This window comes from Hyperolius riggenbachi, chromosome 2, assembly GCF_040937935.1.
Source record: "Hyperolius riggenbachi isolate aHypRig1 chromosome 2, aHypRig1.pri, whole genome shotgun sequence".
Taxonomy (NCBI): domain Eukaryota; kingdom Metazoa; phylum Chordata; class Amphibia; order Anura; family Hyperoliidae; genus Hyperolius; species Hyperolius riggenbachi.
Genome location: NC_090647.1, coordinates 215,267,444 through 215,289,270, shown reverse-complemented (window position 1 = coordinate 215,289,270; position 21,827 = coordinate 215,267,444). Strand labels below are relative to the sequence as shown.

General features: G+C 40.0%; 1 protein-coding gene across 3 annotated transcripts in view; it reads left to right on the top strand.

Moving 5' to 3' along the window:
* Window positions 1-21,827, top strand: part of LOC137546098 (cohesin subunit SA-2-like) — a 99,516-nt gene that overhangs the window by 33,772 nt on the left and 43,917 nt on the right. For all 3 annotated transcript variants that reach the window (XM_068268109.1, XM_068268108.1, XM_068268107.1), the window contains exons 11-14: window positions 5,286-5,409; window positions 6,940-7,038; window positions 7,555-7,634; window positions 19,272-19,379. In XM_068268109.1, coding sequence (XP_068124210.1) covers window positions 5,286-5,409; window positions 6,940-7,038; window positions 7,555-7,634; window positions 19,272-19,379 — 411 coding nt within the window. The remainder of the gene's footprint in view (window positions 1-5,285; window positions 5,410-6,939; window positions 7,039-7,554; window positions 7,635-19,271; window positions 19,380-21,827) is intronic.

Genomic DNA, 21,827 nt, shown 5'->3' with positions numbered 1-21,827 from the left:
GCGTGAGTTTTTACTATACAGTTTGGACAGTTAGGCAGAGCAGGGCTAAACCATTTGTTTTATCTGTTTTTTCCCCTAACACCTGACAAGGCTCCCCCTGCTTTGGATTTACAGTTAAAAAAGTCAGTCAGCGCTACTGCAGAGACTGACGGAGGGAAGCTGCAGTGATATATGGCAAATTAAAGGGCCATGTCAGAAAATAAAAAAATTACACAGTAAGGCTTTTGTATACTTGATGTATCTACTGTGAGGTTATTAAAAATGAAATGATTCGCGGGAGTGGTCCCTTAACGCGTTTTAACTGAAATCTTCTTCCCAATGTACTGCTATGGAAAAACGCATACTAACGCGTACTAACGCACACCAACTGATTAAGTGGAAAAGGGGCCTTATAGAACAAGAAGGTGAGGGCAATTACTATAGACTGGAATCTTCTAGGGAACTACGTGCATGTTTTGGTATAAATGCATTAGATCAGACTGTTGCACAGATGTAGGTTAGTCAGGTTGATGCTTGTTGGTAGTATACTGCCAATTTACCATCTACCTCCAAGGGTAGAGCATTTGTAAGTTTTTGTGAGTGGCTATGGGACCTTTTGGAAGTAATTTCTAATCTTCAGACAGGAAACTGAGGTACATCACTGTGACATGGATATAGACTGTGGTAGTGGTATTCAATACCACTATACTATTATTTATTTGTATAGCACTGACATTCTATGCATCACTTTGCAGACTCCATAGTCATGTCACTAACTGTCCCTCAGAGGAGCTCAAAACAGAAGGTATTTGTAATTATTCAGCTTTACTTGAGCAAGAAAGATCTCCCATCCATCACTGCTGAATATGCAGATCATCTCTTTTATTGCCCCTAAATGCAGGCAGTTTTGAATCCGGATGATCTTATTTATTCGTTCAAAACTGAACTTAGAAGCAGAATGGATGCAATATTTGTTAAAGGCTAGAAAGAAATGTGGCATTTAAATACCATCAACATCATAAAAAGCATAAACATTGATATTATTGTTCAAACTTCTATGTAAAGTTAACCTGGTACAATGCTCTATTGCCTCTTAAAGCCAGACACCCATCCAGAACTGCTGGTGTGCAGTGTGCCCATAGCCTGTACATTTTACAGACCCACACTAATCCAGCATACATACAGCTGTTTCAGCGTTTTTGCACCTTACACTGATGAGGAGCAAAAACATCTGAATGGAGCTGTATGCATGTACAGGGAGTGCAGAATTATTAGGCAAATAAGTATTTTGACCACATCATCCTCTTTATGCATGTTGTCTTACTCCAAGCTGTATAGGCTCGAAAGCCTACTACCAATTAAGCATATTAGGTGATGTGCATCTCTGTAATGAGAAGGGGTGTGGTCTAATGACATCAACACCCTATTTCAGGTGTGCATAATTATTAGGCAACTTCCTTTCCTTTGGCAAAATGGGTCAAAAGAAGGACTTGACAGGCTCATAAAAGTCAAAAATAGTGAGATATCTTGCAAAGGGATGCAGCACTCTTAAAATTGCAAAGCTTCTGAAGCATGATCATCGAACAATCACACGTTTCATTCAAAATAGTCAACAGGGTTGCAAGAAGCGTGTGGAAAAACCAAGGTGCAAAATTAACTGCCAATGAACTGAAAGAAGTCAAGCGTGCAGCTGTCGAGATGCCACTTGCCACCAGTTTGGCCATATTTCAGAGCTGCAACATCACTGGAGTGCCCAAAAGCACAAGGTGTGCAATACTCAGAGACATGGCCAAGGTAAGAAAGGCTGAAAGACAACCACCACTGAACAAGACACACAAGCTGAAACGTCAAGACTGGGCCAAGAAATATCTCAAGACTGATTTTTCTAAGGTTTTATGGACTGATGAAATGAGAGTGAGTCTTGATGGGCCAGATGTATGGGCCCGTGGCTGGATTGGTAAAGGGCAGAGAGCTCCAGTCCGACTCAGACGCCAGCAAGGTGGAGGTGGAGTACTGGTTTGGGCTGGTATCATCAAAGATGAGCTTGTGGGGCCTTTTCGGGTTGAGGATGGAGTCAAGCTCAACTCCCAGTCCTACTGCCAGTTTCTGGAAGACACCTTCTTCAAGCAGTGGTACAGGAAGAAGTCTGCATCCTTCAAGAAAAACATGATTTTCATGCAGGACAATGCTCCATCACACGCGTCCAAGTACTCCACAGCGTGGCTGGCAACAAAGGGTATAAAAGAAGAAAAACTAATGACATGGCCTCCTTGTTCACCTGATCTGAACCCCATTGAGAACCTGTGGTCCATCATAAAATGTGAGATTTACAAGGAGGGAAAGCAGTACACCTCTCTGAACAGTGTCTGGGAGGCTGTGGTTGCTGCTGCACGCAATGTTGATGGTGAACAGATCAAAACACTGACAGAATCCATGGATGGCAGGCTTTTGAGTGTCCTTGCAAAGAAAGGTGGCTATATTGGTCACTGATCTGTTTTTGTTTTGTTTTTGAATGTCAGAAATGTATATTTGTGAATGTTGAGATGTTATATTGGTTTCACTGGTAAAAATAAATTGTTGAAATGGGTATATATTTGTCTTTTGTTAAGTTGCCTAATAATTATGCACAGTAATAGTCACCTGCACACACAGATATCCCCCTAAAATAGCTAAAACTAAAAACAAACTAAAAACTACTTTCAAAAATATTTTTTTGGGTTCATTGAGAACATGGTTGTTGTTCAATAATAAAATTATTCCTCAAAAATACAACTTGCCTAATAATTCTGCACTCCCTGTATAAGTGGGGGTCTGCTAACAAATTTAAAGCGGATCCGAGATGAAAAACTAACTATAACAAATAACTTGTCTATATACAATAGGATGCAAAAGTTAATCGTCATGATTTTCCTGTATAAATCATTGGTTGTTATGATAAAAAAATGTCAGTTAAATATATCATATAGGAGACGCACACAGTGATATTTGAGAAGTAAAATGAAGTGTATTGCATTTACAGAAAGTGCGCAATAATTGTTTAAATAAAATTAGGCAGGTGCATAAATTTGGGCACTGTTGTCATTTTATTGATTCCAAAACCTTTAGAACTAATTATTGGAACTCAAATTGGCTTGGTAAGCTCAGTGACCCCTGACCTACATACACAGGTGAATCCAATTATAAGAAAGAGTATATAAGGGGGTCAATTGTATGTTTTCCTCCTCTTTTAAATTTCTCTGAAGAGTAGCAACATGGGGGTCTCAAAACAACTCTAAAATGACCTGAAGACAAAGATTGTTCACCATCATGGTCTAGGGGAAGGATATAGAAAGCTGTCTCATAGATTTCAGCTGTCTGTTTCCACAGTTAGGACATATTGAGGAAATGGAAGACTACAGGCTCAGTTCAAGTTAAGGCTCGAAGTGGCAGACCAAGAAAAATCTCGGATAGACAGAAGCGACGAATGGTGAAAACGGTCAGAGTCAACCCACAGACCAGCAGCAAAGACCTACAACATCATCTTGCTGCAGATGGAGTCACTGTGCATCGTTCAACCAGTCGGTGCACTTTACACAAGGAGATGCTGTATGCAGAGGAAGCCTTTTCTCCACCCACAGCACAAACAGATCTGCTTGAGGTATGCTAAAGCACATTTAGGCAAGCCAGCTTCATTTTGGAATAAGGTACTGTGGTCTGCTGAAACTAAAACTGAGTTATTTGGGCATAACAAGGGGCGTTATGCATGGAGGAAAAACTACACCGCATTTCAAGAAAAACACCTGCTACCTACAGTAATATATGGTGGTGGTTCCATCATGCTATGGGGCTGTGTGGCCAGTGCAGGGACTGGGAATCTTGTCACAGTTGAGGGACGCATGGATTCCACTCAGTATTAGCAGATTCTAGAGACCAATGTCCGGAAATCAGTGACAAAGCTGAAGCTGTGCCGGGGCTGGATTTTTCAACAAGAAAACGACCCTAAACACTGCTCGAAATCCACTAAGGCATTCATGCAGAGGAACAAGTACAATGTTCTAGAATGGCCATCTCAGTCCCCAGACCTGAATATCATTGAAAATCTGTGGTGTGAGTTAAAGAGAGCTGTCCATGCTTGGAAGCCATCAAACCTGAATGAACTAGAGATGTTTTGTAAAGAGGATGGTCCAAAATACCTTCAACTAGAATCCAGACTCTCATTGGAACCTACAGGAAGCGTTTAGAGGCTGTAATAGCTGCAAAAGGCGGATCTACTAAATATTAATTTAATTTCTTTTTTTGTGGTGCCCAAATTTATGTATCTGCCTAATTTTGTTTAAATTGCACTTATTGCACACTTTCTGTAAATCCAATGAACTTCATTTCACTTCTCAAATATCACCGTGTGTGTCTACTGTATGATATATTTAATTGACATTTTTTTCACAACAACGAACAATTTATTCAGGAAAATCATGACGATTAACAACGTTGCCCAAACATGCGCATCCCACTGTATCTTATCTAAAGTTTAGATAGTTTACACAGCATTTCTAGCTGCAAACAGCTTCAAAAGTTTATGATTATTTATTCCTGTGATACAATGAGGGCAGCCATGTTCTGTTTGTCACATTGTCACAGGCTGAGGGCTGGAGATGCTATATGCTTGCCTGTGTGTAAATTCCCTCCCCTCTGCCTCTGAAATCAATGGCTAGTAACCTCCTCCTCCTCCTGCCCAGACTTGAGCTCCCATAAGCCCTTGCTACTGTGCCAAGGCACAAAAGGAGCTGTGGGTGAGGCTTGTTTAGTTTATAGGGAACTAGAGATATTAAAACAAAACAAAAAAGTATTTGGCTTGAGGAATTCCCTATAAACTATATGAAAGGAACACAATTGTGCAATGAGTAAAAGTTTATCTCGGATCCACTTTTAAACTTGTTTTCCAATTTTTTAAGGTCAGATCATCACTTTATAACACCATATTTATAAGGACAGGTGGCAATCTGATTTTTTCTGAGGTGGTGATCAGTGCATTGAGGAAGTGAATGGGCTCAACAGAAATACAGCGACTTGGCTATGCTCAGGTGGAAACTGATCTTGCAGAAATTTGCTATTATTAAAGCGGAATTCCAGTTTTATAAATGGGTTGATGTGAACAATGATATTTCTTCAGAAATAGTGGCACTTTTATGGCATAAGGCATTTGCCCCATTTAGAAATAAGCGTATATGACTTGTTTGTTTTTTATTTTGTTGCTTATCCTGTTGATGTTATGTGATAATTTTTAATACCAGCAAGTGATATTTGCTAATATGTATTTATCACTTTAGGGATGTTGTTCCAGAAATCAGAGCACTGTGTCTAGAAGAATTGGGTATATGGATGAAAATGTACCCTGAAACCTATCTGAATGATAGTTGTTTGAAGTATGCTGGGTGGATGCTGTATGACAAGGTAAGTGCGATATAGCTGGTTCTGAGGGTGTAACATGCTCATTTTGTGGTAAATGTCATAGGGCTGCAACCAGGTCTGGTCTTAAAGGGCAACTAAATTGAGAGGGATATGGAGGCTGCAATATTTATTTAGTTTTAAACAATACCAGTTTCCTGGCAGCCCTGCTGGCTAGTTGGCTGCAGTAGTGTCTGAATCATACCAGAAAGAAGCATGCAGCTAATCTTGTCATATCTGACAATAATGTCAGAAAACTTCTGATCTTCATATGCTTGTTTAAGGTCTGTGGCTAGAAGTATTAGAGGGAGAGGATCAGCAGGATCTCTAGGCAACTGGTATTGATTAAAAGCAACTAAATATGGCAGCCTCCGTAACCCTTTCACTCTCTGTTGTCTTTTAAGTACCATTGTGCCCAATCCACTCTAATTCACTCTTTTAAAGGGGTTCTTTAACCTTTAAAAAAAAAAAAAAAGTTTCACTTGCTTGGGGCCTCTACAGGCCCCCTGTGCGCGTCCTTGCTTCCGCTCATGTCTTCGGAAGCTTCCTGCGCAGGCGCAGTATAAGAAGACTTCATACTGCGCCTGCATAGAAAGCTTCTGGAGATTCAAGCTGGAGCGAGGACCTCTAGTTAGACCAAGAAAGGGAAAGTGACCTGCTCTGGGGACAAGAGGAACCTAGAGGACCCGCACGGGACAGGAGGTCTGCAGGGGGACGGTAGAAGCCCCAGGTAAGTAAAACTTTTTTTTTTAAAGGTTAAACAACCTCTTTAATACACTCTGTATTACATCTAGTTCAACTTAAAGTCATGTGTATGTCAAACCGTAAAAAGAAGGAATTAAAAATCAGAGTTTATATTCACATGTATAAAGACCTGTGGTAGGTGTTAACGAGCAGGAAAGCATACAGTGTAAGTGATAGAACAGGTAAGCAGTTGAGGGACACTACACTGTAGGGTCATAGGACAGTAGACTGTGTAAGAAGCAGAAGATGATGAGGTGACAGAAGTGCATGTTAGAGGCCAGGAATGCACAAACTCTGAACAGTAGGGCTGGTTAACAGCTTAAGGGTGAGTTCACACTCTGAATGGTAGGTCAGATTGATGGGGGATAACAGCAATACATAACATGTTTCAGGGTGACCCCCTTCACCAGGTGATGTCGGGAGTCACCCCAGAACATGTCCTGTATTGCTGAAATTTGATAAACACAAGTTTAAACGCCACTTGAGTACCTCCTTCTTACCCGTTGAATTGTGTTTGTGGGAAAAGGTGAACCACAGGAGCATTGAGCACCATTGAGCACCTGATCAGGCTTAAAGATACAGATTACACGCAGTCATCTTTGTACAGAGCTACTGCATCAGACATAGAGACTTGGATAAGATTAAGGGGCAGAAAGGGGGTAAAGTGGCAGGTAATAGATGGGGAAATGTAATTTAACCATGTTCAGTCATAAATAAGAACTATGCATACTGTTGTCACATTACACATTCTGTATTATTATTTTTTCTTTTTATGTATATTGTTACTTCTAGACCTCAGAAGTACGCCTGAAGAGTATCATTGCTCTGCAGGGAGTTTATGAGAAGAAAGAGTTTATTTCCAAAATGGATCTCTTTACTACAAGGTTCAAGGTAAGTCAGTTTATGTTGCACTACACTGGACTTTAGGTAAACATGCGTACGAGAGACTTGGGCACAGGATACAGCTGGTATATGGCTTATCCTGCTGCTGCACAAGTCCCGGCGACGTTAATTACTATTCCCCCTCTAGGTCCACATGGATGGTGAGGAATTATGTAATCTGGCTTCCAGCTATTGCTGGCGGCCGAATTACGTTTTAAAAGTAACTTCAGCTCCATCTTCTGATGGTGCCAAAATTACTCACTGTGCGCCGATATAGCCGTAATTCCTATTATGGTCTATGGTGGCGCCGGCTGCGCCCAAATCTCCTGCGCTGGATTTGCAGTGTTCGCTCCAGCATACCAAGAATCTGGTATAAAACTCTGTGATTATTGAAAAAGCTGAGAAAACACATTGATATAATGTGTCATAATGAGACACATTTTTTATACGTCACATTAAGACTGCTTTATAAATAGGCCTGTGAGGGTTTATTTATTTATTTATTTATTTATTTATTTATTTTAGGATCGAATCGTGTCAATGACCCTGGACAAAGATCATGAGGTGTCTGTTCAGTCTATGAGACTCCTTGTTCACATGTCCAAGTATGTATATCATTGGCATTCCTCTTGTATATTTGTTGTAGAGTTGGCAAGGTTTTTATGGTGGTCTGTGTTTTAGATGCAGATATTTTGTGATGTTTCTGTCAGAGTGACAGGAGGTGAGTGGAAATCTACCCAGGAGAAAAATAGAAGTTATTACTCAGCAGCGGATCTAACCCTCCCTCACTCGATCCAAAGCTAAAATAAAAGATTTGCCTGGAGCTGCCTTTAGGCCAAAATGCATTTTGAATCACAGAAGTAAATATATGTACTGTATTGCAGGATATAATTTTCCACTGGAGGGCAGCAAACACCTATCTTGTCCTCTTGAAGTAATAATAATGGCCCAGTGGTTTTCAGCTAAACTGATTAATTCTGCATTCTTCCTTTTTCTTAAGCAAATAATAGTGAGGAAAGCAGTAATTAAAGTTTGCTATAATAAAATATAGAGACAATAAAAAGTCTGTATTTTTTTTATTCAGATTTGCCATTTGTCTGCTATATTTCCAGGCTTATTCTAAGATGATGAGATGATGATGACCCTAAGATCATCTAAGATGATGAATTATAATCCTTTAAGCTATAGAGTGACATTTAAGATCGTAGTACTTTTTGTTTTGTGTAGATTGGGGGAGAGTTACAATATCTCTCTGGTATTGATTACTGTCTGTCAAAATTATCGCAAAGGTTCTTAAAGTGGTCTTGAACTCCTGCACAGGACAGAAGGAAAACATAGAGAAATGTACCCTGTATGTATTCAGAGAGTTTAGCCTGTCTAATTCCCCCTCATCTATGTCTAATCATAAGTTGTAATTTCATCTCTCCCCTGTGTCAACTGACTGCCACAGCAGATAACCTGATTTGAAAGCATAGGATGTTAACAATATGTCTTCTTCCATGAAAGAAGGAAGTAGAAACAATGCATATTTATTGCAGGGTTTGTATCAGCTGTAACAAATAAATGTTTTTCTTTAAAGCTTATTATGCTTATCTTTTAAAGCAGAGAGGAAGTTCTGAGTTCAGGTGCTCTTTAAGATGCATATACGTACTAGATTTTTATCACCTAAAGTGAATATTAATATATATTCACGATTTTTGTCGCCCAAAGTGATTTTTAGAACATGTTGTTTTTTTGTTATAAAGTATTGCTGTTGTTGTCCAACGTTTTTCCACCCTTCAAAAGCAAAACATTTACAGTATTTATAAATAAATTGAATATTGCTTTACCCAGCACTGACCTTTGTGGTACCCCTCTGCTAATAGCCACTTATTTTGATTTTAATATGAACAAGCAAACACTTAATGCACTTGAATCTATGTTTTCTTGCTTGTTTGCTTACTGGCTTAGGTAGAGGTGTTTGATTGCTTGTTTACTAGCATAGGTAGAGCAGGGACCAATCCTCAGGATTTTTGCTGTGCCTCACCAAGTTAGCAGAGGGTGGGCTCTAAAGGTAGCCATACACTGGTCGATTTGCCATTAGATCGACCAGCTGACAGATCCCTATCTGATCGAATCTGATCAGAGAGGGATCGTATGGCTGCCTTTACTGCAAACAGATTGTGAATCGATTTCAGCCTGAAAACGATTACAATCTGTTGAGCTGCTCCTGCCGCCTGTGCCCCCCCCCCCCGTATACATTACCTGAAGCTGGCTCCCGGGCGTCTTCTCCGCGCTGCACCGCACCGCTCTGTTCTTGCTCCATCCCGGCGCTTCCTGTGTCACTCCGTGACCAGGAAGTTCAAATAGAGCGCCCTCTATTTGAACATCCTGGTCACTGCAGTGACACAGGAAGCGCCGGGATGGAGCCGGAACAGAGCGGTGCAGCGCGGAGAAGACGCCCAGGAGCCAGCGTCAGGTAATGTATACCTGATCGGATCGGCCGCCGCTAGCGACGCGCACCCTACCCGCGGGCGATCGAGGGTAATTTCCCGCACGGCGCGATCTACGGATCGATCCGATTTCGGGAGGAAATCGGATCGGCGGGTGCATTTAGCGCGAACGATTCGCAGCAGATTCGATCCCAGGATCGAATCTGCTGTCGAAACGGCCACGAATCGGGCCAGTGTATGGCCACCTTTAGTCACAGGCAACTTTTATGTTTTTATCCACTTGATCTTGAACATTGAGACCATGTGATTGCTATCCACTATGGCCATTGAGGGACTTAATACATATAAATTACCTAAATTAAAGTATTATATATGAGCCCATGTGACATTTTCACATTGATTTAATTTCTATACATATTATTTGCAAAAATAACAGTAATATACCCTCACAGCATACATATTTAAAAAGCTGGATCTCTAAGGCTCTAAGCTAACACTTTATGTATTCTTTTTCAAATGTTGTCACTTGTTTTCTTTTTAAAAGCTTTTTATTTTGGTACAGAATATATGAAAAATAAAAATTGTGTTTCTTTTGATTCAGTTTGTTAATAAAAAGACATAGACCTCAGCCCTAAAACATTCTAAAATCTATTCTACAACGTATCACGGTTGAAATAATACCACATACCTCTCTTAGTTGATAGCTAGTTGGGCATCTAACAGGCCATTTTTTTCCATAAAGTATTTACTGTAAGTACCAGACTTTGTTTGCATAGCAACAGCAGAAAAAGGCCACAAATGTCACCATTATGGAAAGCTAACAACCAGGGCTAATCAAATGTGGGTGTGTTTTGTGTGCTACTGACTTCTGTAGTTTTGCTGAAACTTTTCCAGGTTTTATCGTAGCCTTAAAGAGAATCTGTACTCTAAAATTCTTACAACAAAAAGCATACCATTCTATTCAATATGTTCTCCTGTGCCCCTCTGTGCTGTTTCTGCCACTCCCTGCTGCAATACTGGCTTGTAATTTCCAGTTTTATGCAGTGTTTACAAATAAAAGACATGGCTGCTAACCAGAGTGTGATAGGCTGAGAGGAGCTCATACAGAGCCTGCAGGGGGCCTGGAGAGGGTGTGTATAGCTTCTATCCTATCACAAGCAGAACAGCACATTCCTGCCTGAGTGCCTGAGCCCGACAAAGCCGTCAAAGGAAAGAAGATTAGATTATACAACAGAGATAATACAGCCACTGTGCAACTAGAAAAGGCTGCAGTAAGACAGACCACATTAGAACATGTATAGGAACTTACAGGATAGAAGAACTAAGGCTGAAATTTTTGTTAGTCTCTTTAAAAATGTTTTTTTTTCCATGATGGATTGAATTTTTCCCTACCTATTTTTTATAGTAGACGAGTAGTTACAGGCAGCACCCAACCATCTAGATGCGACATGCTATTGGTCGTTGTTCCTCTGTCTCCAGGAACAGCAAGCAGAAACTCCAAGAGAAGAGACCCAGCACCGTCTTCAAGTGTATTATAAGCTCTTTTATTTATTTAAAGCATCAAAAAGACTAAAAGGGCAAGTCTGTGCGACGTTTCGAGAGGAGACTCCTCTCTTTCTCAAGCTGACAAGCCCTCTGAATACATGAAACACAATCATCCTTAAATAGTCCTTGCTCCACTAGGGAGTCAATCAGAATGGTCTGGACGCCCTGTCATCAACCAATCAGGCTAAGTTCCTGCTTGTAGGCCCTCCCATCTGGTGGAGGACCTGATGGGGAACTACATCTATTTATATACTCCAATCATTTTAAAATGGCCACTGGAGGGCCGACCAATGAGGGAAGAGCATATTCTGAATAGAAAAAACGTCATTCAACCGTCACGCGGAAATCCGCATTGAAAATGCGGATTGTGGTTAAATTCAATGCGTGATGATGTGGTTAAATTCAATGCGTATGCGTAAAAACCACATTCCAATCCAATTGCCACCTGGAAATCCGCATTGGAGATCCGCATATGTTTAAAGTCAACGCGTAAAAACCTGGAAGCAAAAATCGTCTAAGCCATAGACGTTTCAATCCAATCGCCTATACCGGTCACGCATTAAACTTATCTTTTCAGATTAAAAAGTGTACATGCTCCTAACCCTAATAGGGATGAGTGTCAACAATATATAATAGGAGAAATCTATTTTTTGCCTGTCTCTTTCCCGACTGGCCGCCAGGGATGGACGCCAGTCGGGACAGAATTGGTAATTTTTGTTCTCGCCAGCCCAGACTGGCCGCCGCTATTGAGGCGGACGCCAGTCTGGGAGGGTGAGATGTGATTATTGTCTTTGTTGCAATGTTCGGTGTCTGGCCGCTGCTATGGGTGGCCGCCAGACACCTAGCGTTAGTTTTGTCATTTTTTTGTCATTTTTCAGATTTCTCCTATTATATATTGTTGACACTCATCCCTATTAGGGTTAGGAGCATGTACACTTTTTAATCTGAAAAGATAAGTTTAATGCGTGACCGGTATAGGCGATTGGATTGAAACGTCTATGGCTTAGACGATTTTTGCTTCCGGGTTTTTACGCGTACGTTTGTACGCATACGCATTGACTTTAACCATATGCCGATCTCCAATGCGGATTTACACGTGGCAATTGGATTGGAACGTGGTTTTTACGCGTACGTTTTTACACATACGCATTGAATTTAACCACATGCAGATTTTCAATGCGGATTTCCACGTGACGGTTGAATGACGTTTTTTCTATTCAGAATATGCTCTTCCCTCATTGGTCGGCCCTCCAGTGGCCATTTTAAAATGATTGGAGTATATAAATAGATGTAATTCCCCATCAGGTCCTCCACCAGATGGGAGGGCCTACAAGCAGGAACTTAGCCTGATTGGTTGATGACAGGGCGTCCAGACCATTCTGATTGGCTCCCTAGTGGAGCAAGGACGATTTAAGGCTGATTGTGTTTCATGTATTCAGAGGGCTTGTCAGCTTGAGAAAGAGAGGAGTCTCCTCTCGAAACGTCGCACAGACTTGCCCTTTTAGTCTTTTTGATGCTTCAAATAAATAAAAGAGCTTATAATACACTTGAAGACGGTGCTGGGTCTCTTCTCTTGGAGTACCTATTTTTTTATGTGACAAGGGTGTCTAAGCTATAAGAAGCATCAAAATGTATTCTACAACTCATTACGATTAAAATGTGGTCACATATACATCATTTGATAACAAACTCCGACCAGTGGAAAAAGTGTAGTGATGAATGCTGCACTAGCCTAGTCATTTTTATTTTCTATTTGGTGGGCTTTATGGTCAGTCCTGATTTAAATAAAGCTAGACATACAACTATCAATATTTCTGGTCAATATGTCAATATGAATGTTCTTCCGAACATTGGTTGGTCCCGACTGATTTAACCGTGCTTGATTGTGGGAAGTGTATGGATTGAAGGTGTGATTGGACTAAAAAAACAAAACAAGAAAAAAAGCATGGTAAGGGAAATAGTGGTGGATTGATAGCCACATAGCATTGCAATGCCTTGAGCAGCATAATGCTAGTGGTTCAATCAATGCTCATTAGATGGAAAGAATCAATCCCTGGCTGATCAATATATGATATTGGAGAGATCAGTCAGCTAGCCATATCGTGCACTTGTCAACCTGTGCATACCTCCGCTAAGGCAGTCTCATTAAGATGATATGTTTGCTGTTTCAGCTCAAAATGTATACACGTAGCAAACTATTCATCGGTTGGAAACGCAGCAAAGTGTGGCGACTTCTTTTTGTATTTACGAAAGCTAATGTAAATGTGGCAACATTGTCTATGACGCAGGAATGTATTAGATTATAAAAGGTAGACAATACATTTTCTAAACGCCTTTCTCCTGAGGGCAGCTGCATATCAAATGAAGTAGACTCTGCCCTGTGAGTGCTATATGAAGATTCTCACAGCAATAGTCGGGCACAATCACCATCCATTTACGATTGTTTGAATGTTACACCTATGTTTATTGCATTCAATATAATAGCTGCTATGGATATTTGTGGGTCTGCTATAATTTCCGGTATTTTATGCATATGACTGGTAGATTGGTGACTGAGGGATCATAAGGCGCCATCATTTAGTCTCTCAGGGAGACAGTTCTCCCACATCATTACTGACATAGCAGCCTGGATAGAGGGATGGTCTCACTTTTACACTGCAGAGTTTAATGGCTGTCCATCATCTGCAGCTCGTCACCATTTTGTCAGTTGTGACATTTTCCCCCAGATGTGACATAACTGTCAGATAACTCATCAGGATTAACTCCATTGTATAGCTTAGAATTAACGAAGAATCTTTTTTTTTTTACACACTCTCTCATATAGAATATGTAATGGATGCCCAGAGTAACAGTCATCTTGCCAGATGTTCATAACTACAAATGGTCATTGTCACTGGAAATATCTGCATGGTACAAGTAATCTAGTTTTACTAAAACTGAAGTCTCTTATTCCAACTTTTCCAATTCAAAACTGTTTAAAAAAATAGTGTAATTTTGAGATTTTAGAGTTTTGATTCAAATATAAAATATACAATGTTAAAGAACACTTAATTTGAATATTAGTTATAAATCATGCTTAGTATTGTATTGCAGTCCTGTTAAGCAAGCGTATCTCCATTTACTGCTCTATGAATATATATACAGGATCTTTTCAAAAAATTAGCATATTGTGATAAAGTTCATTATTTTCTGTAATGTACTGATAAACATTAGACTTTCATATATTTTAGATGCAAATACACACATCTGAAGTAGTTCAAGCCTTTTATTGTTTTATTATTGATGATTTTGGCATACAGCTCATGAAAACCCAAAATTCCTATCTCAAAAAATTAGCATATTTCATCCGACCAATAAAAGAAAAGTGTTTTTAAAACAAAAAAAGTCAACCTTCAAATAATTATGTTCAGTTATGCACTCAATACTTGGTCGGGAATCCTTTTGCAGAAATGACTGCTTCAATGCGGCGTGGCATGGAGGCAATCAGCCTGTGGCACTGCTCAGGTGTTATGGAGGCTCCGGATGCTTCGATAGCGGCCTTAAGCTCATCCAAAGTGTTGGGTCTTGCGTCTCTCAACTTTCTCTTCACAATATCCCACAGATTCTCTATGGGGTTCAGGTCAGGAGAGTTGGCAGGCCAATTGAGCACAGTAATACCATGGTCAGTAAACCATTTACCAGTGGTTTTGGTACTGTGAGCAGGTTCCAGGCCGTGCTGAAAAATGAAATCTTCATCTCCATAAAGCTTTTCAGCAGATGGAAGCATGAAGTGCTCCAAAATCTCCTGATAGCTAGCTGCATTGACCCTGCCCTTGATAAAACACAGTGGACCAACACCAGCAGCTGACATGGCACCCCAGACCATCACTGACTGTGGGTACTTGACACTGGACTTCAGGAATTTTGGCATTTCCCTCTCCCCAGTCTTCCTCCAGACTCTGGCACCTTGATTTCTGAATGACATGTAAAAGTTGCGTTCATCCGAAAAAAGTACTTTGTACCACTGAGCAACAGTCCATTGCTGCTTCTCTGTAGCCCAGGTCAGGTGCTTCTGCCACTGTTTCTGGTTCAAAAGTGGGTTCATGCTTCCATCTGCTGAAAAGCTTTATGGAGATGAAGATTTCATTTTTCAGCACGGCCTGGCACCTGCTCACAGTGCCAAAACCACTGGTAAATGGTTTACTAACCATGGTATTACTGTGCTCAATTGGCCTGCCAACTCTCCTGACCTGAACCCCATAGAGAATCTGTGGGATATTGTGAAGAGAAAGTTGAGAGACGCAAGAACCAACACTTTGGATGAGCGTAAGGCCGCTATCGAAGCATCCTGGGCCTCCATAACACCTGAGCAGTGCCACAGGCTGATTGCCTCCATGCCACGCCGCATTGAAGCAGTCATTTCTGCAAAAGGATTTCCTACCAAGTATTGAGTGCATAACTGAACATAATTATTTGAAGGTTGATTTTTTGTTTGTTTTAAAAACACTTTTCTTTTATTGATCGGATGAAATATGCTAATTTTTTGAGATAGGAATTTTGGGTTTTCATGAGCTGTATGCCAAAATCATCAATATTAAAACAATAAAAGGCTTGAACTACTTCAGTTGTGTGTATTTGAATCTAAAATATATGAAAGTCTAATGTGTATCAGTACATTACAGAAAATAATGAACTTTATCACAATATGCTAATTTTTTGAGAAGATCCTGTATATATATATATATATATATATATATATATATATATATATATATTATTTATTATACTGTGTTATATATATATATATATATATATATATATATATATATATATATATATATATATATATATATATATATATATATATGTATATATATATATATATTATTTATTATACTGTATTTCTATCTATCTATCACTGACAGCTATGCTTATTAACCCATCCGCAACATAGCATGCGGCATTGATAGGATAGGGAATGTGCTGACACATAGACACTAAAGGTGCATACACACATCAGACTATAGTCTTTGGAAAATGAAAGATCACAGACCAATCTTACCACCCTTCATGTAGTATGAGAGCCATACTCTACACAGTCTTTTCTATGGAGCTGAACTCCACATCAGAAAAAAATCTTTGCAAGATGCTGCACACACAGATGCTGTGCAGACACAAAAGATCAGTATCTGCAAAAGATCTGTTCCTGCCAAAAATCCATTCCTGCAAAATGCAATGATAGTCTATGGGATCTGCAGATCATCATACACACATGATTTAACTGACATTCATCTGCAGATCAAGCAATCATCCACAGATCTGAAAATCCATCCTGGTGGATCTGATCTGCAGATGAATGTCAGTTAAATCATGTGTGTATGAGGATCTGCAGATCCCATAGACTATCATTGCATTTTGCAGGAATGGATTTCTGGCAGGAACAGATCTTTTGCAGCTACAGATCTTTTGAGTGTGTACAGCATCTGTGTGTGCAGCATCTTGCAAAGATTTTTTTCTGATGGGGAGTTCAGCTCCATAGAATAGACTGTGAAGGTATGGCTCTCATACTACATGAAGGGTGGTAAGATTGGTCTGTGATCTTTCATTTTCCAAAGACTATAGTCTGATGTGTGTATGCACCTTAAGTATGTATAATACAGGGCCACTATCACAGAAAAGTAACATTTAAAATACACCTAAACACAAGACAATGTTTTTCTCCTGGTGGACTCAAACCCAGCTGCAGCCACTAGGGCATGCTCAGTAAGCCGTAGTAGGGAGTCTTGTCCAAGGACTCTTTGCTGAATAGCTGACTGGTTTTGGACTAATCATTTATAGTTTATTTTACTATGGAACAAATGAACATCTTTCATGTATGAATGTATTTTACATTTTACTGTTTTAGTGATAGTGGATCTTAAACAACACTCTCAGAAAATGTAACTTTTCATTTTAATTTCACTGGGCATTAAAGTTAAAGTAAACCTGAGATGGCAAAATAAAAAGATTTTATATTCACCCGGGGCTTCCTCCAGCCCCATGAGCACTGATGCGTCCCTCACTGTCCTCCCAAGTGCCTCTGTTTGGCCCAATCCAGCCCCGGTAATCTGGCTCAGTTGCGCTAGTTGGCTCTTCTGCGCATACATAGAAGAGCTGACTGGCGCGTCTGAGCCAGGTTACTGGGCCTGATTGTGGCCGAACAGAGGCACTCGGGAGGACAGTGAGGGACACATCGGTGCTCATGGGGCTGGAAGAAGCCCCGGGTGAGTATGAAATCTTTTTATTTTCCCATCTCAGGTACACTTTAAATAATCCAAATTTGGCTAAAAAGATCCAAAACCTCCTCCACAATAAAGTAAAGTCTGAAATTGGATTTTGTTTTGGAAATATGTGCAGTGATGTGTTGCCTGGCAGTGGCGTAGCTAGTGATCATGGGGCCCCATAGCAAAATTTTCATGGGGCCCTCAGCTGTAGGCACTCTTGAGTAATGCCACCTGCCCCTACCCAATGGATGGATTTGAGTTGTTTGGGCAATTTACATTCTCGTGCAGTCTACACTGCACATAGTCCATGGGAACTGAGACAAAGCCAGAGCGTGGAGGAATACAAGAAAGTAATTAGTGAATTCATCAAGTATCACCTGGGCCCCCTCTGCTCCAGGGCCCCATAGCAGCTGCTATGGCTATTGCTACGCCCGTTACCTGGACAACATATGTGATCTACATTTACTTGCACTGTACTGTTCTCTCATAACTGAAAAGGCAAGCCAATGACTAGAATGCCCTTTGAAGAACCTATGATCTGCATTGAAGTCTACAGTTTGTTAAAATTGCTAGGGTGGTCAAAGTCACTTGTGGGGACATTTTCAAGTTAGAATATTTATTTACATGAGCCAAAGTTAAATAAACAGATTTACTTACTTTGGGCTTCCTCCAGCTTTATGTCCCTCGTCGCAGCCCCACTCTCTGCCAGTGTCCTGGGGTCCCCACCGTAGCGGCCAGGTCGGCGGCTTCTATACATGCGCGAGCGTGCGTCCCCTGTCCCCATGCATCTGCATCTAGGTCCCATTTGTTGTAATATCTGGGTTTCCAAAAAAATGTTGATTGAAGAGCTGTCTCACTGAATGTCTTTAATATTTCTTTATGTTTCAAGGTGTTTGCCTTTTTTTTTTCTTTTAAGTTTTAAACATTGTAAAAAAATAAACCAGAAGATCATGCATAGGGCTGTTTTCAAGCTAAAACAATCATGCTTTTGCCAAAGTTCAACTTTGTATAAGGAAACAGTAGAGTGTTGTACCTTGTTTCAAAACTCCTAAATTTATTATACGGAAAACACATGCAGGTTTTATTTATTTATATATATATTTTAAACCTGTGACATTCCCCCATGTGTCCCTGATCTCCATGGTAATTTTGGTGACTAAAGTGTTCAGGGGTTTTGCATATACCTTGAAAATAGTGACTCAGGTGGCTACATTTTGGTGTAAATAACTTGACTTTGGTTCATGTGAGTGTCTTGAATTCAATTAAAATGTTTTTCTTTGTTAAAATTTGAATGGGGCCACTCACTGCACAGAGGGTTAATTTGTCCGGAAGATGTCCTCTTATTGTGGCGCTCTACATTGGGCTCCATTTTCCCAACACTTCCTGTTTCACAGCGGAAGTTCCGGATGTAAATTAGGAATTGTGAGGAGGATGGAGTGCAATGTGGAGCTCCCTCACCCCTAATTATTATCTATACTTTTGATTAGTGTATGTTGTATGTTTATTGGCTAACTGCTGCTTCAGTTTGAAAGTTTGATAGACTTCCCAATGAAATGCCTCATTAAACATATCACATTGATCTTTGCATTTTGCATCACTTTTTGGAAATCTAGTGACAGTTTTAAAACTAAGCATTCAATTTATTGTTTGTTATTTGGATTTTTTTTTACTCTCTTAAGCATTTTAAAATGAATATTACTGAAGATACTTTGTGTCTCTGGCAATTGTTTTCTTGGATTAGTCATTAAGTAGTGTGCAATATAGCCACAGATTATTATTTCTTCTTTCTATTATTATTAGTATTAGTATTATGGTTCATTGGGGCAGTCTAAGAAGAATGGAATACTCTTTGTACCAGTTAATGTTATCCAACTGGCACTGCCAGTAGCTCAGAACTTAGATCTCTTATATGAAGTGAAGAATCACTTTAATTGTACACTGTACAATGAAGGTTGCTGTTTGTTGTGCTTGAATTATTCTGATCTCAGAGAATAGGAATGTGTGCATTTTTGTTTTGCTGCAGGAACTGTGAAGATCTGTTTAGCAGTGAAGACTGCGATACGTTGTACCAGTTTGTTTATGCTACACACAGACCACTGGCAACTGCAGCTGGAGAGTTTTTGAATACAAGGTAACTAAGCACACATAATCCAGTCAGTTACAAGGCTACAAATTGTGTTGTATATATTACAGAAAGCAGGGCTCTGTGATGATTTATTAGACTAGACATACAGTAGGACTAACATTAGTACATTTTACCTATAAACAAATTGGGAATCCAGAAAACAAACAGTTACTTAAGAAAGCTTTAAAATGTTATTTTTAAGGTATTACATAGGCTTTCGTTTTCAATAGAATTTTTACAATAGAAAAATACAGAAGATTTGCCTGTTCTCTAAAACAGTGGTTCTCAACATCTTGATAGGACTACTCTATAAATATACAGTACATTATTTCCAGACCATCCCTTATGCGTTAATTAGCTTAGAATACAATTTCAGATATGTTTATTTATAATGTATTACTTTTTTAATCTCAAAATTTACTATAATTAACTAACTGTGAAAACTAACCCCTCAGCCCATTGTAAGTATCCCCTGGGGTGCATGCATCAAATGTTTTCAAACTGGGCTCTAAAAATTAAGAGGCAGCATTAGTAATTTAATTCAGCTTACTGTGTATACTCGTGTATAAGTCTAGAAATTTAGATCTGATTCATTTCATAAAAGTATAAGGGTTGACTTACTGTATACATGAGTCACGGGCAACACTGAGGACACTGAGCAATGTGTGTACTAATGGTGACAATCCCATTTGCAGCAATGTACCCTGTGGTAAGTGATACTTTGAGGAAAGGAAATGCCAAGAAAACACAGGTGTGAAAGTCCTGGCAACAACAATTAACAAGGAAAGGGGAGGAGGGGAAATACTGGGCTGCATGAAGGGGAGTGAATAATTGCAGCACTTGGGGGCCTGGAGGAGTTATTGGCTGCACTTAAGGGGCAGGAGGGGTTAATGGCTGCAATACTGCATGCAGTGCAGCCATTAACATTGCTGGGTAGACTTGTACTTGAGTCAATAAAAAATTCCAGTTTAAGTGGGTTAATATTGGAGAAGACTTATACACAAGGTCAACTTGTATTCGAGTATATAGGGTAAATTACTTCAGATAACTAATTCCTGATAAAATGTTAGTTCTGTCTTATAAGCCGATGCCCAGGAAATAACGTCTTTGTGACTTAGGGAGGGTTCATGCTTACAAAGATCACTTGCGAATTACCCACATGTGAATACACATTAGATATGACAAACCCTGTTAATCAATGGGCTCCTTCACATTCAATGTGATTTCTGCATGCCAGAAAAAAAACTTGTGCTGCATTTTTCCATGACCATACATTCATTGGCAGGTATATGTATGTAGACTGAAAGAAATATAACCTTTGTGACAAGTAGGACTTAAGGTTTTCATGCATTACTCGATTTGCAGCATCAATATCCCTCGGATTTAAACATAATTATCAAATCTGATGGAGATAAATGCTGCAACATGGCCACTTGATTGTCATTTTGATCAATTTCTACCTGAAGTCAGTCAAGAAGATTGACCCGGCATGCTGGAAAGATTTAGTTTGTTAGGGCTCGGTTGGTTGCACAGAGATAGCCATGTTCAATTTCCTGACCACCAACGAGCCGCTCCGCTGGTCTTCTACTCCCCCTTATGTAAAGTGTACCCCACAGACCCATTGTGAGTGTTGTAGTGAGTTTTGGCTCACTTGCTGGTGCTCTCCTCCTATGTCTCGTGGTTTTCTCTTTATTGCAGCTGGGGGTGCCTGTATCCCTGTGACTCTGCCGCAAGCACTGACACCACTTATATGTGGCAAAGTCATGGAGTAGAGGCACCCCTGGCGGCAATGGAGAGGGGTGCTGGCGGAAAGGTGAGCCAAAAACTACACTGAACTCTCACTACGGGTCCATGAGGGGAATTACATGGAGAAAACCTGAGTGGGTCTGGCAGACTGAGGCAGGTGGACAGATTTCCAATAGACCTTATGCTGAAATGTATTGGAAATCTGTGTGCAGATGTGTGGCAGCAATAGATCCCTCTCTCTGCGTTTATGGAGGGCAGGCCGGAGGCCAAACTCCTTGACAAACAAGCAGTTCAGTTGCTCATGGAAAAGAAGACTCATTGTTATGAAAAATTATCTTTTCTTTTCAGTTTGCAGCCAGATACGAATTTTCAAAACGAACATCAAGCTCAAATTGTGCTTCTTTGCAACCTTGCCAAAAGTACTGTGTGTACTCTGTAATGCTGCAGTCATGAGTCTGTCCAGGAAACTCTAAATTTGCTTGTTGCAGGATGAATTACCTGCAAAGGTTTGCTATCACTCCTTGAAAAACATAGAGCCAAGCTGAAAACATTGCATATTTTTCTACAAAATTGGAAAGGTTTCAGGATGTGAGTGAGGCTAATATTGCTTTCTTTGGTCCTCAAAATTGTTTAAAAACACACATAGATCGATACATTTTCTGGAATATGCAGGATGTTCTCTAGAGGCCTGAGAAGATCTGTCAGTTA